General features: G+C 61.6%; 1 protein-coding gene across 11 annotated transcripts in view; it reads right to left on the bottom strand.

Annotated features, from left to right (window-relative positions):
• The window catches only part of TNS1 (tensin 1), a 66,322-nt gene that overhangs the window by 43,902 nt on the left and 1,045 nt on the right, over positions 1-21,375 (bottom strand). For 2 of the 11 annotated variants that reach the window (XM_042041506.1, XM_042041503.1), the window contains exons 2-5: positions 18,750-18,864; positions 17,572-17,609; positions 2,654-2,692; positions 445-486 (exon numbers count right to left, since the gene is read on the bottom strand). In XM_042041506.1, the coding sequence (XP_041897440.1) occupies positions 445-486; positions 2,654-2,692; positions 17,572-17,609; positions 18,750-18,864 (234 nt within the window). Of the gene's footprint in view, positions 1-444; positions 487-2,653; positions 2,693-10,428; positions 10,937-17,571; positions 17,610-18,749; positions 18,865-21,375 lie in introns of those variants that run through there. The other 9 variants (XM_042041501.1, XM_042041499.1, XM_042041510.1 and 6 more) reach the window with 6 other exon arrangements.

Consider the following 21,375-nt stretch of genomic DNA (forward strand, 5'->3'; position numbering starts at 1 on the left):
CTCCATCCCTTGGGTCCCAGCCCCAACATGCAGGGAGGCCGGCAAGCTGGATGCAGGCGGGGGGAAGCTGTCCGCGTTGACTTTGGCAGTGCATTTGTCTACACTGTCTTAGCAATTTCATGTCCACAGATTAAATAACAGATACCCAGCTCTGAGACAGGAAAGCCAGCTTTGCAGCAAAAGCCTCGGCCCCCAATATGCTCGGCTCCACCACCGCCTCTGCCACCAAACCTGGGCATCTCGCTTGGCCTTTGGCATGGCCATCATCACCTTGGCTGGCAGGGAGAGAGGACTTCAGGGTCCCAGGTACATTGGGAAACTACAGGAGCATTCCAGGCTGAGGGATTTTGGCTGCAGGGGGTGCTTGCAGCAATGGGACAGGTACAAGTGACCCCCCAGGAGGTCTTGAGGCAGAGATCAGCCTCTGTGACTGGTTGCACTTACCAGGACTTCTACCTGCTTGGTGATGCTCTCCCCCGGGGATGGCTGCAGGCAGGAGCAAGGAGAGGGTGAGAAAAAGGCAAGCAAGAGAGGAGAGATTGAGAGAGAGAAACACACAGAGCGGGGCCAGGGTCAAAAGTTCCCCCTGGCTATTTCTGGTGCTTCCTAGGAAACACACCACGGTCCCATTTCCTTCCCTGCCTGCCAACATGTGTGCTCTTCCCGAAGGTTGGGAATCCCCCAAAACCCAGGTGCAGAGCTGGGATACTCAGGTACCGAGGACGCTGCCATCCTGCCTCTCAGCCACCGCCGCTGGCACGGGGCCACCACTGCCAATGGGAAGCACTTGGCTGAACTCTGAGCCTGCTCCCTGATGGGCACCCAGTGCCCCCACATCCCTGGGATTCCAGATGGATCCTCCATGGTCAGACCCTACAGCTAGGAAGTAAGCAACAGGGCAAGCCCAGTGCAGTCCCACACCCAGCCTGGCCACTGGCCACCAGCAAGACCAGCTCCCCAAGATAAGCCTGATCCCACAGGGCCAGTGAAGGACCCCAGTGGGAGCAGAGCCGGGGTCTGAGATGCTCAAAACGGGAAAATTTGGCAACATGCCACTGGAGAGAGCTCTGAAAGGAGGCTGGGGACAGGAATTAACTTCCTGGGGTGGGGGAAAGTGTCTGGACCCCAAATATATGAAGCAGGAGACAGATACCTCTGTCTGGGAATGGTGGTTATGGTGCCTGGGGATGGCACAGCAAAAGTACCCAGATGGGTGGGTCCCCAGATGGGAGTCTTGGGACCAGGAGGATGGAGGTCACCCCCAAAACCAGGCTGTTCTACTCTTGACAGCAGGGCCAGAGCAGACATTTCCATCCACGAGACAGGGCAAACCCCTTTCGATTTCCTCCCAAAGCCACAGTAACGGTCCCAGGTCGAAGCCAACATATTTTTGCTGTTGATAAGTGCCCAAGGAGGTTGGCAGGGATGGGGGGTGCGGGCAGAGATTAAACCGGGGGCAGATAACCACCGTGGGGCCCCAGGGCAGGGAGCATGCTCCACTCCTACCCCATGCCCTCGCTCATTTGGGCTCTTGCACTGCCCTCATGAGCTTGCAGGTGAGACCTACATCCCCTACACTCACTTTCCAGGTGAGACCCCTGCCCAGCTATGGGGTGCCCAGCCCAGGGCCCTGTGTGAGGCACGGATATTGCGGCACTGCCAGGCTGCCGAGCCCCAGCTGAAATCGTGCCAGGGCCTCCTCTCCCCAGCGCCTGCCCCAGCAAGCCTTGGCACACGTCTGGAGCAAATAGGAAGGGCTGCCACACTGGCCCCAGGCTATGCCAGTCTCCCCACTGCCCGTGCCTGCTCCGCCTGCTGCCACGGGCATGGCTAGGCTGGGGACTGGGCAGGGGAGCTGCTCAGCTGGCCGGACACTGCCTGGTAGGCACCATCATGTCATGCTTCCCAAACCTCTTGCTGGGCATGGCCTGGTTCCAGGTGACATCCCAGTGCCCCGTTACCCCCAGAGCCCAGTTATGGCCTGGAGCAGTGTGACAAAGGACTGTGGCTGTCTGCCCAGTACCCCCACACCCACCCTCCCCAGGACAGGGTGAACGGAGATGATGCATCCAGCTGTTCTCCTGGTGTCCAGAGAGGACAGGGTGGGAACGGCCATGCGACGTGCGACGCCATGGCCCCAGCAGATCATTAAAGACTCCCAGGAGAGACAATAGTAAAGGGTGACAATAACAAGAGCTGCAAATGTACGGCCTTGGGCGCCCGAGCCAAAGGCACATCTGGTACAGTCATCTCCATGTGTGTAAGAAACCGCCCCAGATCTGGCCAGGGAGAGAAGGCCCTCTGCGCCAGGGGACCCCGGAGCCCTGGATGGTCACGTCCTATCTGCCTGTCCCTCTCTGCAACCCTGCAAGCCCCTCTTCCCTGAAAGCTCCAGCTGCAGGAGTCCCATGATAGCTGGGCTGCTCCAACCTGTGCTGCTCACCTGTGGGATGCCCTTCAGCCAGCAATGGTGGGGGGCACAGCACCAAAATGGGGGTGACCTTACCCCCAGCTCAGGACCCCTGTGGCTTTGAGGGTGGAAGACACATCCTGAAGCCCCAGGACAGAGAAAGCCCCCTACCCAGAGCAGGATGCTTTAGCATCCCCAGAGCCCTGGCTGTCACCTAGGATTCACAGTGGAGGTGTCACTTACCAGCTCATAGTTGACAGTGGGGGAGCAGGGGGTCACAGCCTGCAAGGAAGCAGAAAAGAGCCAGGATTAGTCCCTGAAGACCACTGTCCAATATATGGCATGGGAAGAGGTTGGAATGCAGCATTCACCCCCACCCACCCCACAGGGAAAACAGCACCCACCCAAGCAAGTGACAGGGGCACTGCTGCCACCCCCGGCAGGGGCACTCCTGCCACCCCAGGCAGGAGCATAGGCAGCATTCCAAGGTCAAGGCTGGCTTCCTGGGAATGGGAGCAGGCTCAGGGCCATGGCAGCTGTGCCATTCGTCCTTGGCCAGGAAGCCAGGACAGCCCCAGCCCCAGTCCCAGCCCCAGCCCCAGCCCGGGTGGGCACGGCGGGCACAGCACAGTGCGGCGCAGGGCGGACGCCTGATGCCAAGAGCAGCTCCTGGAACAAACCCCAGCCCAGCCTCGTGAGCTGCTGCAGCCGCCAGCTGAACAGCCCATCTACTGTTACCTTAATTACCAGCGGCAATTACTGACAATTAACCTTGGGTTTTGTGTGCACCCCAGTCCCTCGGGAAGCAGCAGCATGCCAGGGTGGGAGAGGCAGCGCCTCGCCGGTGCTGGGACAGCAGGCACAGGCGCTCCAGCCCTGTGTTGGCCCTGAGATGCCAACAGTAGTGGGAGGGTGTGATTCGGCACTTTGTCCTCTACAAACCCCACCAGGAGCAGTGACCCCAGTCAGCCATCCCCTGCCCCATCCCAGGAGGGAGCCAAGACGGCAAACACCACTCAGGGGCTGGTCCTCTATGGCAGCATGGGGACCCACTGCACCCCACTCTGCCTCTCCTGCCCTGGGCCATAGAAAGAAGGATTTGCCCCAAGCACCTCACTTGGAGCACCCCTATCCCATCCCACGCTGGTCCCAGAGGGTGATGCCTAGCGCCTGCTCCCCTCCCTGGCTGCTAGCCTGCTCCCATCCCGTCTCACTGTTTTCTTCAGGGGTTCCTCCTCCTCCCGCTCCCTTCCCCTGCGCATTATTATTATGATTTTATTCTAATGCAGAAACGCTTCCATAAAAGGCCCCTTTCCCTGCCCCGCGGCGCTGGCCCCACGCCAGCCTCCCTGGAATGTTCTCCGGCAGCGAGCCGCTGCTGCGGACGGAGCCGACGAGGGCTGTGCTGTACCCTGCACCGTGCCCCGCACACTGCCGTGCTCTTCCGCTGGGGATGCTCAACAAGCGCCCCTGACCCCCGCCCAGCCCCAGCTACAGGGCCAGAGATGGGGGCAGATGTGCAGCTCCCCCACCATGGGACACACTGGTCCCACAGCCAGGTAGAGTCCATGCCCAGCCCTCCTCTGCTGTCGGCATGAGGAAGTTTGCAGGCTACAAATGCACCTCTGGCTGGAAAAGGGAAAAAACTGGGGTGCCTGTGGTTGTATTTCCCTGCCCCTGAGGATTCTCTGATGTCTATTATGGGCTTGTGCTCACCCTACACCACTCTTCCCATCCACAGGAGACAGCAACCCAGGCTGTATGGCACTCTCGCATCCCAGAAAGGCAGTTTTACAAGGACTGCAGGAACGTAAAGCTGTTTCCAGCTTCCATCCCTCTCTCAAGTTTGGCTCAAACATGCCCTCAGATCAAGAGTAAGAAGGAAGACCCTGCCCATTCCCTTCCCTCCCTAGGGAAGACCAATTCCTGACCTAGAATTGGTCTCTCGCCCCACGGGACCCATGAGAGTATCACTCCATACAGGACTGCAGCGACCCCCAGAAGAGCCACCATCTCTGTCCTCAGGGATCCCTGCATCCCTCGGTGCAGGGAGGGGTGGGACAGGCAGGGGGACCCGCACAGCCCTGGTCCAGGCTTCGCTTTGCCGTGGCAGACACAGCGGCCTTTCTTCTCCCCCTCACCGGTGTTTGCATTCCTGCCGGCTGGCCCCCGCCGCCGACCCCGCCGCCCAGCAGCCCTGCCCAGGAATGCGAGGAACGAGGCGCAGCAGGGCTGCCGCCCACCCCACCAGCCCCCCATGGCCCCCCACCCATCCACTCGGCCCCCCAGGTCGCAGCCCCATCCATCCCAGCAGTCACATCCCACGAGCTGCTGCCTTGAGACCCGAGTTTTGCCAAGCAGAAAAATCAGTTTCCCAGCAAACGAGGCCCCGTGGCCACGAGTGATAGGACTCTCTGATGTCTCATAAAGGGTTGGGCACACCCTGCAGCCTTCCGCTGGAAAGCAATGATCGGCTCCCTCGCTCATCACCAGCTGTCGCTATACCTAGAGAAACTCGATACCCTTGACACTACCAAGCCCAGAAATAAACACCTGGCTGGCAAAACCCTGACAGTCCCAGGCCACACCGCCACAACGCAGAGTAGCTCATGAGATCCCTCTTCCACCTAACCCTTCCAGCTGCAGCTCAGGGACTGACCTCTGCACCACAGATCCCGACGGGACTTCGGCACCATTTCACAAGAACTGAGAGAGGCTGGAGGAATGCAGACATCCACCTCGTACCCAGGGATAAGACACCTCAGAGACTTCTCCATGCTGCAACCACTGCTCACACCTCCCTCCCTCAGCACCTCCTTCCTCTCCCTCCTCCTCCCTCAGTAAAACAGCCCTTACAACCGTGGAGGTGCCCAGGGCCGCTGCCAGGTGCTGCTCCAGCGGGGCATCCCTGTGGGTTGTAGCCCCAACCTGCAAGATGCCAGCAGGGCTGGGGGAAAACAAACCTCCATGGAGGGGCCCTGCGATTCAGGAACGGGCTGGATCAGAGCAGTACTGGGCGTGCTGGGGTCTCCCCAGCTGGGCTGCTGGAGCCGGGCAAGCACTGGCCCACAGCCCACAGCATGGCCCGTCCAGCTGCCGGTGGGTGATCCAGGCCCATCTCTGACGCATATCCCTTCCTTTGGGTGGCGGTTTTTGTTTTTCCCTTCCCCAGGAGCTCCGATAAACATTCCGGAGCCGGACGATATCCGGGCTGGTGCTGACCCTTACTATGCCAGGAGCAGATGCAGCACCAGCCAGCCTAGCCCTCACACAGTGCCCAGCACACCAGAGATGCTTCCCATGGCCAGGCACTGAGATGCTGGCAAGCCAGCCCAGCTGGTGTGGTTGGAGCTGGAGACGTGCTGTCAAAAGGGACACTCTGACATCCCGGACCCTCTCAAAGCAAGGCAGCATCAGGCAGACCTTCATGGCCCCACTACTCAGAAAGGATGTGGACCCCAGGAGAGAGAAGCAAGGCACCCTACTCCCTGCGGTCTGGAAATGCAGTTGTCAAAGAGAAATGTGACTCAGTGGCCACATTGGCGTCCCACAGGACAATGCTAGGGCAGCATAAACGCCAGCTCAGCCCATGTGAGTCCCACATCACCCCATGAGGGACCACTTCCTCCCAAGCAAGTTCATCTCAGCTTTGTGCCACCTACATCCCAGCTGGGCTGCAAATCACTTCCCCATGCACCCCACGATTCTCTGCTCACCCCGAGATCCTGCCTCAAGCAAAGGGAGTCCCAGGAACAGCCACAGGCCACAGCAACTTCCCCAGCCATCCTCAGAGCCCTTCCCCTACTCACCAGTCCCTCCAGACCAGCCACAGCCAAGCTGTGCCAAGCCCTCTCTCAGCCACAGTGTGGGGCCAAATGTGAGCTGCCATCGGGCACTTCACAGCAGAAGACACTTTTAGGGGATGGGTCGGGACCACCAAATTGGGGATGTTGGGGAAGGTTTTTCCCTCTCCAGCACCCCTGCCCTCCCATTCCTAATGTGACCAGCTGCAGCATCCTTCTCCCCTGCCTGGCATAAGGGACTATGGGGTCTGTGCTCTGGTCAGCCCCCTGCCCTGCACAGGGGTCAGGTACCCTCTGCCCACACCACGTGCTGGCTGCTCCTGCCCTCACATCTTTTGCAGCTCTGGCAAAACTCCCGTTTATGCAACATGTCCCCGGCGGGAGGACGGCATGTTTCCATGCACACCCGCTCCCCCCACCCCAGCTCCACCCTGCCCAGCACAACCCCAGTGTGCGAGGCCCAGGGCAGCCACACAGAGCCCCAGACTGCCAGCATGGGGGTCCCTGGGAGGGGGCAGCACCCCGTGCACCACACAGGTCCTCTCTGCCCCCACCAGTACCCCGGGGTGCTGCTTTTGGGACTTCTCCGATCGGGTGGGAGTAACTGTCAGATGCGCCAAAGGGCAGGGGAGCGGCTTGGCCAGCAGCTCAGGGTGAGTCAGACTGGGCTGATGCTGGGGCACGGAGGTCTCACCGCTCCCAGGCTTCCCTCCAAGCATCCCCAGCCCACCCTGCAGCTGGGTCAGGGACTGTCACTGTGCCATCCCCTCCATGCCTGGATGCCTGAACAGCACCCATGCCAGGGCAGAGGCCACCAAGTCTGCCCCACCCCTGCATTTGCCAAGAGATGCCGGTGGCACCAGGGAGGGTACCACAGGGCATCCAGGGATGTCCCCCACGCTGGAACAAGCGCTATCTCCTCTGTCTCTCCCTTGGTATGTTGATGAGGAGCCGCCCTGTGGCCCATCCCCGCCAGGAAGGCGGCAGCAGGACCAGGACAGAGGTTACCCGGTACACACAGCCCTGCAAATCAGGGATGAAATGCCTCAGGGGACACGAGCCATTCCACCTCATAGTGGCCATGGGGGCCACCACTGGTACCCCAAGATACCCTGGGACACACGGCACACTGGGAGGGTGATGGTCCCCAGCAGCCCATGGCTGGCCTGGCCGGCAGCCCTGGCACAGGGATACGGGACAGGACAGGAAAAACAATGTACAGAGAAGTTTCAAGGGGTTGCAATGGAGGCAGCTGCACCAAAATAGCCCTGGTTTCAACCCAAATAAGGGCAGGTCCCGGCTCCGGGGCGGTTTGAGCAATCAGCCTCAGTGCTGCCAAGTGCAGATGAGGGGAAGGGAGAGAAGGTAGCATCCCTGACCCTGTTTGGGGGGAGAAGGGTGTTTTTGGGGGTCAGAAGGGGGACAGAGATGCCTCCACATGACCAGGACAGGGACTGTCCCTACTTTGGTTGCAGGCGCTGGCTCGGCACAGGGCCGGCCACAGGCAGGGATGTGCTGTGCTCCAGTGCCTAAAAAGGCAACATCTGGAGGCAGCAGGTCTGGATCCAGCCCCACGGGCCAGCACGTGCCTGCCTGGCTCTGGCCCCACAGCCCCAGCCCTGCCCTGCCCTGCTCTGCTCTGCTGCCAGCACCACACACGTGTGCTGCCACCCCACTGTGGGGACACCCCTAAGCCCAGTCCCATGGGGATCCCACAACCAGCCTAAGGGAGAGCACGGGGTCACTGCCCCCCTCTGCACCAGCCTTCCCCAAGAAAAAGCACCAGGACCCCCCCACCCCCTCACCAACTCCCCAGAGTCAAACCAGACACCAGGATTGGCCAGGGAGCAGCTCCCGCACTGGGAATAGGCCGGGAACAGAGTCACACCAGGACTGGCTGGGACAGACTCTGCTGCAGGGGGTTCCACCAGGACTGCTCCATGAACAGGTTCTTACACTGGATTGGTCAATGCATGATTCTTACATGGGATTGGGCAGCAACTGGATTCTCATGTGGGGTTGGTCTGTGCATGGATTCTCACCTGAGATTAGTAAATGCATGGATTCTCACACAGGATTGGCCAGCACATGTGTTCTGACATGGGATTAATCACTCCACAGACTGTCCCAGAGGACTGGTCAATCCATGGATTCGGACAGGTGATTGGTCAGAGCACTGATTCTCATGCAGGATTGGTCAGAGCAGTGATTCCCACACAGGACTGGCCAGCACATGGATTCTCACATGGAACTGATCGACAAATGGATTCTGGCATGGGACTGGCTGGAGCACGGGCACTTCTGTGGGACTGGTCAGCACACCAGCCTGTGAGCAGTCTGCACCCCACCCTGAGCCCAGTGCAATGGATCCTTCCCACAGATCCCCTCTGGTGGAGCATCAGGCAAACCCCTTTCTGTGCACTCAGATCCCGCTGCATGCTTTGGGCTGCCTCCCAGCATCAGGGGCACCTGACAGCGCCCATGGGTCTGTGATCCACCTCAAGGGGTGGTTAAGGTGCCAAAATAAGCCCTGGCTGCCCCAAGGGGTCTTAGCTCCCCGGTACTGAGCCCAGGGGCTCTAATTGTGAGGGAAAGGCCCAAGGCAGATGGAGACTGGAGTCAGTGCTGTGTCCTCACCCTGCAGGATAGAGCTGAAAACTCTGCAGTGAAACTGAAATGCTGAGCAGCACCTCCAAAAGTGGTGTCCCCCCATCTGCCGTTTTGAGGAGATGAGGGAATAGGAGGGAAAAGTGGAGACAAAGATACTCCCCCCCAACCAGGAGCTGTGCTGTAGGACTGCTCTTCTCTCTTGTGTCCCAAAACCCATCAGGGAAGCTCCAATGCTGACCAGGGACTGCTGGCACTGTGTCCAGATACCCTGGAGATACCCTGCACAAAGCCAGGGACCAGACAGTAGCAAAGCAGGAAGAAGGGTGGCCAAGGGCAGAGGCAAATGGACCCCCCAACTCGGGACCCCACAAGGGGGGTCAGGGAGCACAGCTCCAAGGCCCAGCACCCTGCCCGGGGCCAGCAGGATCATTAACAAAGTGGCTTCATTAGAGAGGGTGAGAGCTGGAGGCTCGTTTTCTACCGATCCACTTTCCCTGGGGGTGGTTTCGGACCCCAGACAGGACACACGTTGTCTTCCCAGTGCCAACGCGCTGTAGGGACAAGAGGTGCCTGCTTGGTTGCCCCTCAGAACCCCCAGACTCAAGTGCCATGAGCACGCAGGGGGCGCAGCCACTGCCACCCCACTGTCCCTGCCAGCTGTCCCCCAGCACACACACTGGGGTCACCGGTCCCGCACCAAGGCTGACGCCAGCGCCGAGCGGGCTCAGGCGCCCGGGAACGGAGCACTTCTCGTTTTTTCCTTGTTTTCCCCCTAAACCCAAGCGGGCTGATGCCTCCCTCGCTCGGCCGTTTCCTCTCCCAGAAGCACAGCCCAAAAACATCTGCGCCGGGACCTGCCCTGACGGAGTTAACCCTCTGCGGGCCCAGCGGCGCCGAGGGGCCGGGGATCCCTGTCCGGGGGGGCGGCGGGGGGGGCTGGCACCCGCCGGGGCTGCCTCGCCACTCATTAACCCGGAGTTTAACCATTGACGGTGCCGCCGGGGAGGGGGGGTTAACCCGTGGGCTGCCAGGGTGTCCCGGCCCAGGGGCAGCCCCCCAACGTGTCCCCCCCGCGGCGGTGACAGGCGGCCGGCATCGCCCCCCGGCTGCGGGGCGGGAGCGGGGTGCCGGGGGCGGACCCCGCTTTCCCGCGCAGTCCTCGCTCCACGGGGACGTGTCCTAACGCACTTCGGAGAAGGGGGGGGGGACGCAAACCGCAGCGCCTGTGTGTCCCGCTCCGGGGCACCCCGAGAGTCACCGGCCCTGGCGAGGCGGCGAGAGGGGCACGGGGGGCACGGCCCCCGGAGCCGCTCACAGGTCCCAGCCGGCAGCAAACCGGCCCTCACCCCCTGCCCAAGTCGTCCTCCCTGCGATCACCGCATCGCCCTCTTCGAGCCCCCCCGCACCCCGAGATCCCCTCTGGCGACCGACAACTGCGGGACCCCCCCCCCAACACGGGGGGGCAGCAGCCCCATCCACGCACCACCCCATCACCGCTCGGATATCACGCGTGGCCCCCGCCCCCTGGAGAGATGACACCCCCTCCAGCACCCCCCCAGTCCCGGGGGGCCTGGAGACCCCTGTGCCCTCACCGCCCGCCCGTACCTGGTTCATGACGCTCCCGAAATCCATCCGGGGTCTCGCCTGCCTACATCCGAGAGGGACGGCACCGCAGCCTCACCTGGCCCGGGGGGCGCGGGGGGCGGCCGGAGGGGCCGCGGGGGGCAGGCGGGAGCCCGGCGTCGCCCGGGCGGGCAGGCGTGAAGGCAGACTGCAGGCAGAGCCCCCCTCCCTCCCCGGGCCAAGCCTGGAGAAGGAAGGAAGGAAGGAGGGAGGGAGGAGGGAGGGGAGGGAAGGAGGGGGAGAGCCGAAGGGTTTCGCTCCCCACAAGCGGGACCCCGGCGATGGAGGGGCGCAGGGAGGTCCCGCCGGCTCCCCGCTCCCCTCCGCACCCCCGGGGCGGCCGGGGGCTGAGGACCCCGGGGGCGCCGGCCCCGGCCCTGGGGAGGAGTGGGGTCCCGGGCGACTTTTTCCACCGCTCCCCTCCCTTCCCTCGCTTCTTCTCCCTCTTTCTTCTCTTCCCTCTCCCCAGCTGCACGGCGCGCTCCAAGTCCGGCCCCGCTCCGCTCCCCTCGCCTCCCCCAAAAACGCCCTTAAAGGCAACCAGGAGCCTGACTCGAGCAGCTGGCCCGGGGGTAGGGGTGCCGGCAGGTGAGCAGACCCCCCCCCCCCAAAAAAAATTTACCCCCCACCACACCTCCACCACCTCCCCCTTCAAAACTCCTCGCAGCCGGTGCCGAGGGGCCGCGGCGGGCGGCGGGGTGCAGCGGGGTCGGGGCCTTATCGCCCCGCGTGACGCCACCGGCGTCCCTGTGCCCTTGGCGGGGGGGTGGCAGGGACCGGTGTGTGGGGCCCTGCTTGGGGCCTGCCTGGCACCCCCTGGCACAACTTGGTGCCCCCCTGCCATATGCGGGACCAAGTGCCCGACTAATGGTCCTTGGGTGTCCCACACCCCCAGTGTTGGGGAGGATGTGAACATTTATCAGCCCACCTCTCAACTAAAAATCAAAGCCAAAATGCTGGAAAAGCCCCGTCTGTCCCTCAGCATGTGAAGTCATGCCAGTCCCCCTTTGCCTGTCCCAAACCTGGAGTGTGCCCAGCATCCCCCTGGCCTTCCTCCTGCCTCCCTTCCTCCTCTTTCCTCCTCCTCCTCAGGGGGCTGCATGTCGATGGATGGAGCCCTGGTCTCCCTGGCTGCCCCTGGGGCAATCCAGCCCCAGCCCTCCTGTACAAGCAAGTGCTCAGTGCCAGGAGACCCCACAGCAAAGAGGGGAAGCCCACCAGCAGCGGCCCAGAGAGTGGCGAGCTGGCCAGGGAGGCGGCAAGCCAGGCACCCGGCCCAGCGCTGTTGACATTTTCTCACCCAACGCCTCCCCGTTCCTGTTTGCATTTCCGTCCTGAAGCCGTGGGCTCAGCCAAAAGGCTGGAACTGGCTCTGCTGGAGCGGTACAGGACCCCAACACCCTTCCTATGTCACCGGTGCCTCAAAAGTCACCAGGGAAGGGTCTGTGGTAAGGGGTTCTCCCTTTGCCCTCCTCCAAGTCCCCCTAGGGAACACCACTCCTGTGAGTACACTCCAGTTCCAGGAGATCTTTCCCAGCCCCTCTATGCCTCAGTTTCCACAGCAACCCAACAGTGCCATGGCATGGGAGCACCAAAAGGCACTGTAGACCCTTCCTGCTGCGACAGACAAAGCGCCAGAGCCAAACATCTCTGGAGGGCATCTCCTCACTCCTGTCCCAAGCAAGCACCAGCCAGCCCCTCTGCCCTCCCCAGCACCCAACAGCACAGGGTCAGATCCCAACAGCCACCACTCTAGGGACAAAACCCCATGGCCAGGATCCATTGACACCCCTAAACAAGTCCCACCATCACCACAGCCCACAAAAACCAGTCATCCCAAAAACATGGGAGTGCTGCAACAAGGATGGAGGGGCAAGGAACATCCTGCACCAGCAGAGCACAGCGTGGACCCCAGCTCAGCTCCAGCACGGACCCCTGCACAGGCCCCAGAACCCAAACTCCTCGGAAGGAGGACACAGGATGGCTCCCAGGCCCTGGGAAACATCAGCAGAGGAAGAGCTGAAGCCAGATGGGAAAGTATCAGCAACTGAATGGGATGAGTGGGTGAGTGAAGGGCACTGAAAGCATGTCCCTGTCCTGGTCCCCGGGGCAGTGACAGGAACTGTCCCCTGGGAACATGACGTGTCCCTTTCACAGGACACAGCCAGAGAAGTCCTGACAACATCCTTGAACTACAGCCGCCAAAGTATCTCCCGGAGCCATAGGGTCAAAGGGCCAGTGGGAGCAAGTCCAGCAGTCTGCAAAGTGGCTCCAGTGACTCTCAGCCCCCCCCAAACAAACCACCCCTCACATGAAACAGCTCCTCTCTGACCCTAAACAAACACCCTTGAGCATCATTACTCCAGATGTCAGTGGAAGAAAGGAGACCTGGGGACCAGGCACCCAGGTGTGGTTCATCTCCAGAGATGAAAGCACACAGGAGATAAGCCCCAGTGCAGGGTCTGTAGAGCCCCTCTTGAGCCAGACCTTTCAGCTGTTTTGGGATCAGTGCCACCTCTTGGAGCACCCTTCCCAGGGCAGGTCTCAGGAGGGGTGGCCATGGGGGATGCAAACTGGTTTGGGAAGAGAGAAAATCAGTGGGAAATGAGGAAGACGTGGACCCTGCTTCCCACCACGGCAGGGCTCTGGGAAGAAGGATGCAGCCCCGGGAGCTGCCAAGGAAGGAGGCTGGTGGTCCCTGCTGCCTCATGTGACACCTCCCAGGCCTGTCCTGGCCAGTGCTCACCAGTGCGGCGAGCATGGCCAGTCTCAGCATCCCCTCTGCCCTGCCCACCCTCTCTGTGCAGCACCCCGAGGGTGCAGAGGAGGGCCCCAAGTCCTCCAAGCAGCCGAGCTGGCCCCCCACTGGAGCTGAGAGGCCGAATATTTGGGCAGTGACGTAAAGAAGGGGAAAAAGGAAAGAGGCAGGGAAAAAAAAAACAAAACCCCCTCCAGGACCTGCTGCACAAACACAACCTGGCACAGCACCGGGGCAGGGCTGAGCCCCCACAGCCCCTCATCCCTCCACCCCAGCTGGGCCCATCCCAGGGTCAAGGACATATTCCTGCACTATTCCTTCCCCCCCCCGCCCACTCTGTTGTGGAGACCAGGGGTGTTGCTAATTACCTGTGCCAAAGCACGGGGGTGTGGCTTTGAACAGGAGCACTGGGGACAGGGACCTGACCGGCAGCTCCCGCGTGACCAGTACATTATCCCCTCGACAGCACGGGAGGAGGCAGAGCGGCTGGGGCAGGGAGCAGGGACCGGACGGCCACATGTCCCATGGACAGAGCCTGCCACAGCTGGGACATGGGTGTCCCCTCCTTGCAGCCCCTCTTCCTGGCACAGCCACTGGGAACCTGCAATACACTGCCTGGCCATGCCCCCCAACACTGCCTGGGCCCCTGCTGATCACCAGGAGTCAAGCCTGCCCAGAAGTGTCCAACCACTCCTTGCCTCAGTTTCCCTTCCTAGTTCTGACTTGTTTTACAAGCAGGGGGTATCCCCAGCACCAGTTGAGGGGTGGCACATCCCCTTCACCACCACCACACACCCTGCCCTGGGTCCTACAGTGTTCCTCCGCCACCAAGGGCCCGTCAACACCACGGGCACTGGGACCGATTGCTCTGGCCGGGACATGCCTCGCTGCCCGGCCCTGGCCCTGCTCCAGTCCCGGTTTAATGATGGACAAACCCACCCCCCTGGAGTCCCATCGCAGGGGGCACTTGAAAAACAACCCAGGCCTGGCGTGAGGCCAGCGGGGATAGATGGCAGTGAACTGGGAGCACATGCATGTGACCACCCGCTTGTGTGCGCGCGTGCTCATGCACACAGATGGATGTTCTCGCACACACGTGCATTTCCCTGCAGCTCATGCACTCATGCATGCGTCTGTGAGCACACACGGTCATGCGCTCACACGTGCTCACATACACAGCACACACATACACACGTGGCCCAGCAGCCTGGCATGGCTCCAGTGCGCACTTTCAGCTCCCCAGGAAGAAACACTGGGGGACAACCCCCTAGGCCCCTTGGCCCCATGCTAAGTGATGTGCCTCAGTTTCCCCTCTTGGCACAGCCCAGCACCCCCACTCCCCCAGCACCAGTGGGCCCCTGTGTGGCAGGGGCGAGCAGGGCAGGCTGGAGCCTTGCCAGGCCCAGGGGCTGGCACAGGCGCCATTTCCCAGAACCAAGCACCAGCAATCGCCAGCTGATTCGGCAGCCAAACACCACAGCGCTCCCTGTCCCCCAGCCAAACCATCCATCACAGGGCCAGCTCTCACTACAGGAAACAGCATCATCCCCCATCTTTTCTCAGCCTCTCCAACCAGCATCATGGCAAGATCCAACCACAGTCAGAGTGAAGGCATCCCGGGGGACAGGGACACTCCCAGGATATCCCTTGATTTGGGACATGCCTGCGTGGCCCCACTGCTCGGAGCATCTTCGGTCAGGAGAGCAATGTCACCACCAGATCCTGGCTGTGCCACTACTGGCACGTGCCAACACACAGGCTCACCCACGCCTGAATGCAGACACAGAAGTACTGCACCCCACACCACGTTCCCTGCCTCCTGCTGGCCCCAGGCAGGGCTCTGTGACTCAGTTTCCCCACTTTCCAAAGGAAGATACACCCCCGCAGCTTTGGGCAGGCAGTTTTGGTGCAGGGAAGGAGGGAGGGGATAGGCTGTGTGTGTCACATACATACCAGTGTCCATCCATCCAACCATCCCTCTTGGAGAGAGGGAGGGAGGTTTGCTAAGCAAGGAAAAATCCCTGAGTGGAGGCGCAGGGCGCAAGAAGGGCCTTACATGGGCATGGGAACACTGTTGTTCTTCCCTGCTGATGTGTGTGCAGCTGCCCTGGCCACTCCACAGCCACTCACAGGCACTGGGCATCCCACCAGCATCACTGGCACCACAGGGCAGTGGGTTCCACCACTGTTCCCCCGCCGTCTTTCAGGCAGGATGGAAACTCGAGGGGTGCAGGTCACCGTCAGGGCACAGGTCCTGCCCTCCCTCGTACAGCTCTGCCTGCTCACTGCCTTCTCATGGAGGTGGCGCTCACCAGCACCCCAAAAGCTCCCAGGTATTCCCCACATACACTCCAGTGCCCCCCTCCCCATATCCCCATCACACCTATGGTACCCCCCAGCACCCCACACTGATTACTAGCAGTAAACTCTTTACACCCCACCCACAACCCCATCTCTCCCCCCTCCCCTATACCCAGTCCATTTGAGGTTTTTAAGTGGGGGCTTTCCCCTGGCTGGGCCAGGATGCAGCAGGCTGGGAGCTGGCCATGCTGGGAGGTAGAACAAGGAGGTGGAGGAAGTCCCAGGGGGGTGAATATGAGGACCAAGGAGAAGACACTGCCAACAGCATGGTGGGGCAGACTCCAGGGCCAGAAAACACCAGAGCCAGGGGACACCAGGACCTTGGCAGCATATCCAGGGCAGGAAGAGGAAGCATTGCGGGGTGCAGCTGCCAGCACTTTGGGGGTGAGTCCTTCTTCCCTCTCCAAAGTATCCTGGAGGTGCAGGGGTTAAACATGAGGGACTTCAGGTATACAAGAGGCCATTTTTGCTCCATGCCAAGCCCCCTCCCCACACGCACCCTCCCCGGAGACCCCACAATAACAAGCCGGTGTGTGAGTCAGCTGGCCATTTGCCCGACCGGAGGAGCCCCTCCCTGGGCGCTGGCCCAAAGGAGCTCCGCGGAAGGCCCCTGGCCCTGGCCCCATGCACGCTCCCCCCCAGCAGCACACCCCTCGGCTAGCTGGCCCCACCGAGGGGGCTCCAGCTTCCAGCGAGCGTGGGAAGGGTGATGGAGGCTAATGAAATGCAGTCGGCCGCGAGAGCGAGCCACAGGCTGCCCCTGCGCACAGTCTATCCAGATGCTGGGACCCTGGTATGAACCCCCTCTTGGTGTACAACCCCCTATCAGACATCGGAGAATCCCCACCGGGTTCACAGCCAGACCCACATGCTTCCTGACACTCCCTCCTGCCTGGAAACCACTGGCAGATGCTCCCTGCCACCGCCTGCCGTACCGCGGGCATCCCCTCACCGCACGCCCCTCTCAGCTCTCCCCGGCAAGGCCACCTTCTCTGGCCTCAGCCTTCCTGGCATCTTTGGCACAGGCTTCCCGGGGTGACACGGGGTCCTGGGGTGGCCCAGAGTTGACACAGGGTCCTGGAGCTGGCACAGATCCACTAAGCCTCCCAGCCACCTTTGCTTGGCCCGCTCAAGGCCCAGGATACCCCACGGCCCCCACTTCCCCCAAAAGCCCAGCCAGGACTCAGTGCCAGGGCTGCTGCCAGTGCCTGCCCTGCACCACCACCCATACCGTGGCACCCTGCAAAGCCCAACGTGTGCCCGGCCCCCGGCACAGCACCCCCCCTTTCCTCTCCTCCCTGCCCAGCTGGGCACAGGCATGGGCACGGGAACAGGCATGTCCCAGCCTACGCTGTCTGCCTGGGGCATGCCAGCCTCTTCCCGCCCAGGATGCCAGCCCCAGAGACAGCTGGCACACACGCCTCCCCAGGGATTGAGAACACAAAGCCTCCCCTGCCCCGGCAGTGCAGTGGTGGGCACCGTGCCCACCTCCAGCTCCTCGGAGAACCTGGGTTGCTGTAGGGTCCCCCTCTGCCGGAGCAGCAGCTGGATCGGCAGACACCACCGGGCATCCTCAGCTCCACTGTCTCCTGCCAGCAAGATCCGCCCCCGGCTGGGTATCAGCAGAGGTGCTCAGCCTGTGTGCGTGCAGCTGGCAGCGCTCGGCTGCGGCGCATGGCACCCACGTGCGGCAGCACTCACCCTGGCAAAGGGCACCTCGCTCCAGGTACTGGAGAACAGATGCCTGCTGGTCCTCTCTGAGAAGGGCTGCACCCCAAAACCCAGCCTCATACACAAACAGGCACGTGCTGTCAGGGACCAGGCAGCAGGATGGCACTGTCAGCCTCACCCAGCAGTGACACCAGTGCCACCATGACCAGCCCAGTGCCACCAGCCCATCTGGGTGCCCATCCAGTGGGGTCAGCTGGCATGGGCCATGGCACTCCCCCTCTGAATCTCCAGTGCCCCCAGGCAGGGTTGGGCACACCTCAGGGCACTGTCCTTACCTTGGCCTGGCACTTGGTGTGGCAGGAGAGCTTGCAGCCTGTGGGAGAGAGAGGGGAGAGAGGGTTAGTGGAGGCAAGAGGGGGAGCAGTGCTGGGGGCAGTCTGCTGGCACCCCACGTGAGGGCAGGAAGGGGGCACTGCAGGCACAGAGCACCTTGGCACTGGGCCCTGGCTGCCGGGACGTGCACACATGCGCAGGGACACCCACACCTTGCACCGCTGCGCACACATTCCAGGTGGAACCAGCAGGGCACAGCAGCAGGCGCACAAAATGTGGCTCTGGGGCACACACTGTGCCAACATGCCAGCGAGTGTGCACATGTGCAAGCCCCAGTGCACAGGGTGAACAGCACGAAGAGAGGCATGGACAGCTCTCACAGGGCCTCGCATGGACACTGGAATGGATGAGAGCACTACAGGGATGCTACCAGTGCCCTCCTTCCCTCCTTCCAGTGCACTGCTGTTGCACACTTCCACCCGTGCCCCCATGGATGCCACGTGCACATGGGCAGTGCAGGCGTGTTTGCCACTGCTGGGGACACGCACTTACACAGGGCACCACTATGCTGCCTGGGCAGCCCTGCAAAGACACGTGTCCCATCCCCAGGGGACACAAGGGTCCCACGCAGCACGGCCCAGGCCACGGCCGCACCCCAGTCGCTGCTCCCCTTGGGCCTGTTTCCTGCAGCACAGGAAGCCTCATTGTTCCCGTTTCCTCTGTCCGCCCCTTGCACGGGGCTCAGCAACACCACACACGTGCGAGGGCTCGCAGCCCCACCTGTGACCCACTGGGTGCCATGGGCAGCAAGCACAGCTCAGGGGATGAGCACCCACGTGTGTGCACAGACCCGCACCCATGTGCACGCACATGGTGGCCACTGCACACCCACTGCACATGCATGAAACTGACACACAGCCACCTACATGTGCGACACCAAAGTGCCTCCATGGGCCACCCTCGCCTCCCAGCCACCTTCCCACCCACAAAGGCACTGCACAAACTCTCTCACAACCACAGTTCTCCCTCTAACACACAGGCACATGTGTGTGCACAGATTGGCACAGGCACATGTTCCCACCTTCATATCCTCGTGCATGTGGGCATACACACATATCCCCGATGTCCTGACCTCCCTGGCATGTCCCCATGCACACACGTGCCCACGGCCCCAGCTTACCTCTGCAGGTGCTGCCCTGGCGCGTGATGGCCTGTCGGCAGATCCCGCATGCCTTCACCTTCTTGAAGCTCGTCATCTTGAAGGTGTGTGCCGGAGGAGCCTCCAGGTCCTGGGGCTGGGAGGAACACGGAGCTTCATCAGCGGGAACAAGGACGCACCAGGACCCAGACACTCAGCCCTGACCTGCCCGTTTCCCCAGGGTGGTGGTTCATCCTCCACCTATGCCTCCCACATCCCTTCAGCTGCGGCTGTGCCACCTGCAGCCGAGGTACAGGGTACAGGCTACAAGATACAGGGTGTAGGGCAGGGGATAGGGGGCTATGGGGTAGGAGATAGGGGGTACGGGGAAGGATGGGGGGAAGGCACTGCCTCGACCCCTTTAAATAGTCTCTGCCGCCCCCTGGCGGTGCCTGCCCGTGTACTCTGTGTGTGTGTGTGTGTGTGCAGAGTGTGTGTGCAGAGTGTGTGTGCAGATGTATGTACGTGCATAAATGTGTGCGCACAGGTGTGCGCATGGATGCAGGTGAGCACATAGAGGTGTGTGCAGAGGTGTGTGTGCATGCACAGACGTGCGCACACTCATGCCTCCCTGCATGTCGGTACATCTCCATGTGTCCCTGTGAACACGTGCCGTGCACAAGCGTCCCTGTGAGCACGTGTGTGTGGGCACAACTGTGTACATCCGCACACACAGGGGGTGAAGATGCTTGAATGCACTTATGTGTGTGCAAACCCGTGTGCACGTGAGCACGTGTGAATGTGCATGGATAAACATGCATCCCATGCCAGGATGTATTTGTGTGTGTGAGTACACAGATACGTGCACAAAAACCTGTGTGCGCACCCAGGTACGTGCGGGTGCTGCCCGAAGGGTGCCCATGCTGGGGGTGTCTCATTGTCATGCTGTGTTTTGGGGTACACGCCAGGCAGCGTGTGCTGAGGTGTCTCTTGGAGGGGTGTAAAGGGGGCACAGAGCCCCCTGAGCATGAGCAGCTGTGCCCACCCTGTCTGGCACAGCCTACAGCAAGGGGAAGCTGATGCCACAAGTGTGACTGAGTGCTGGATGGATCCAAACATGTGCAAGCATGTGTGTGTGTGTTCATATATGGGAGTTGAGGACAGAGAGGAGTCTTGGCACAGTTGCAGGCAGCCAGTGCCCCTCCCGAACCCCCAGTTGACTGTTTTCGGGGGGGCAACCCCTGGCAGCACGCCAGCCCTGCCCACCCACCCGCTGCCAGATGAAGACGTGAGCCCCTGTAAATCCACCTTTTCATGCCAAGACTAATGAGATTAAGCAGAGGCCCGGAGGCCCCCCCTTGCCTTGGCGCCCCGCTCTCCTCCAGCCCACTGCACCAGAGCCAAAAGGGATGGTGCTGAAGCGTTAGGGTGCTGGGTACCTCTCCACAAAACTCTCTGCCTCAGTTTCCCCAGTGCACACACAGACGGGAGATGGGCCATGCGTGTGCACTGCATGCCAGCATGTGTGCAAACACCCCCAGGACTGTGAGGGTACAGGCGTGCATGTCCCCGCCAGCCGCAGCAGCAGCAGAGGCACGGCCACACTGTTCCCATATGCAGGTCCATGTGCCATCGTGCACACACTCACACAGGTTTGTTCATGTGCGTGCAAGCACCTGCCCCCACAGGGCCACTCGTGGGTGGTCCCTTGGCAGCCCCCAGAGCTGGTGCCACCCTCCCGAGTGGGTGTGTACACATGCACACACATACACTCACGTGTGTGTGTGTGCTCAGGCGTGTCATCACCCACCCAGCAGCCGTGGGAAAAGTTCCCCCAGGACAGGGGCTCCCACGCTGCAGTTGCTGGGTGACAGCAAGACCTAATGATGCCATGAGCTCCTTTGCATATGCAAAGCAGCATCAGTGCTGCAGAGTGCCCCGGGAAGAGGCCTTGCCCCCCACTCCCAGGGACCCCTTGGGATGCCCAGGGATGCCGACGCATCTCCCATGCACGCATCCCCCACCCTGCCCCGGCCTCCATGGCTTCATTAACAGCAATTATCCTCACTAGTGAAAGAGCTGGTCCTTTGATTCCCACCCCCCCCAGAGTCCCTTCTGCTTGTCTCGTTGCCAACACCATCACCGTGCCAGAGGGGGACCAACCCAGCACCCAGCTTTATGCCCCCCAGCCCCCTGCTGCTGAAGGGCACTATGCCCACCCAGTGCCACTCTGCCAGCCAGGGAACCAGCCCATCCCACAAAACAACCCAGTCCCAGCTCCATACTGGCAGGATCCCGGTTAGCCTCCCTGCCCTGTGGGCTGGAGGGCTTCTTGGGTATGTCACCTGGACACCCACCCATGGGTACCCACCTCCAGGGACCAGCACCCACACGGTGCAGGAGCAGGGGTGCAAAGGCATAAAGGCATCCCTAGCCATGGGCCCCCCCAACATGCAGACCCAAGGAGGCTGGAAGGGGACCCAGGTGTCCTGGGCTGGAAGAGGCACCAGACAGAGATGCCAAATTAATCAAGAGCTGGGAGACCTGGGTTCATTGCCCAGCACTGCAGAGAGTGCAGTGGTGGGGGGGGGGGGAACCTGTGACACCCAGTTCCCCTGAGGCTGCAAAGCCAGGGTGGCTGGAGGGCACCGGGACACCGCGGTGCAGT

This window comes from Corvus kubaryi, unplaced genomic scaffold (genome assembly GCF_017639235.1).
Source record: "Corvus kubaryi isolate FWS band 111438036 unplaced genomic scaffold, C.kubaryi_AGA036_p1.0 37396, whole genome shotgun sequence".
Taxonomy (NCBI): domain Eukaryota; kingdom Metazoa; phylum Chordata; class Aves; order Passeriformes; family Corvidae; genus Corvus; species Corvus kubaryi.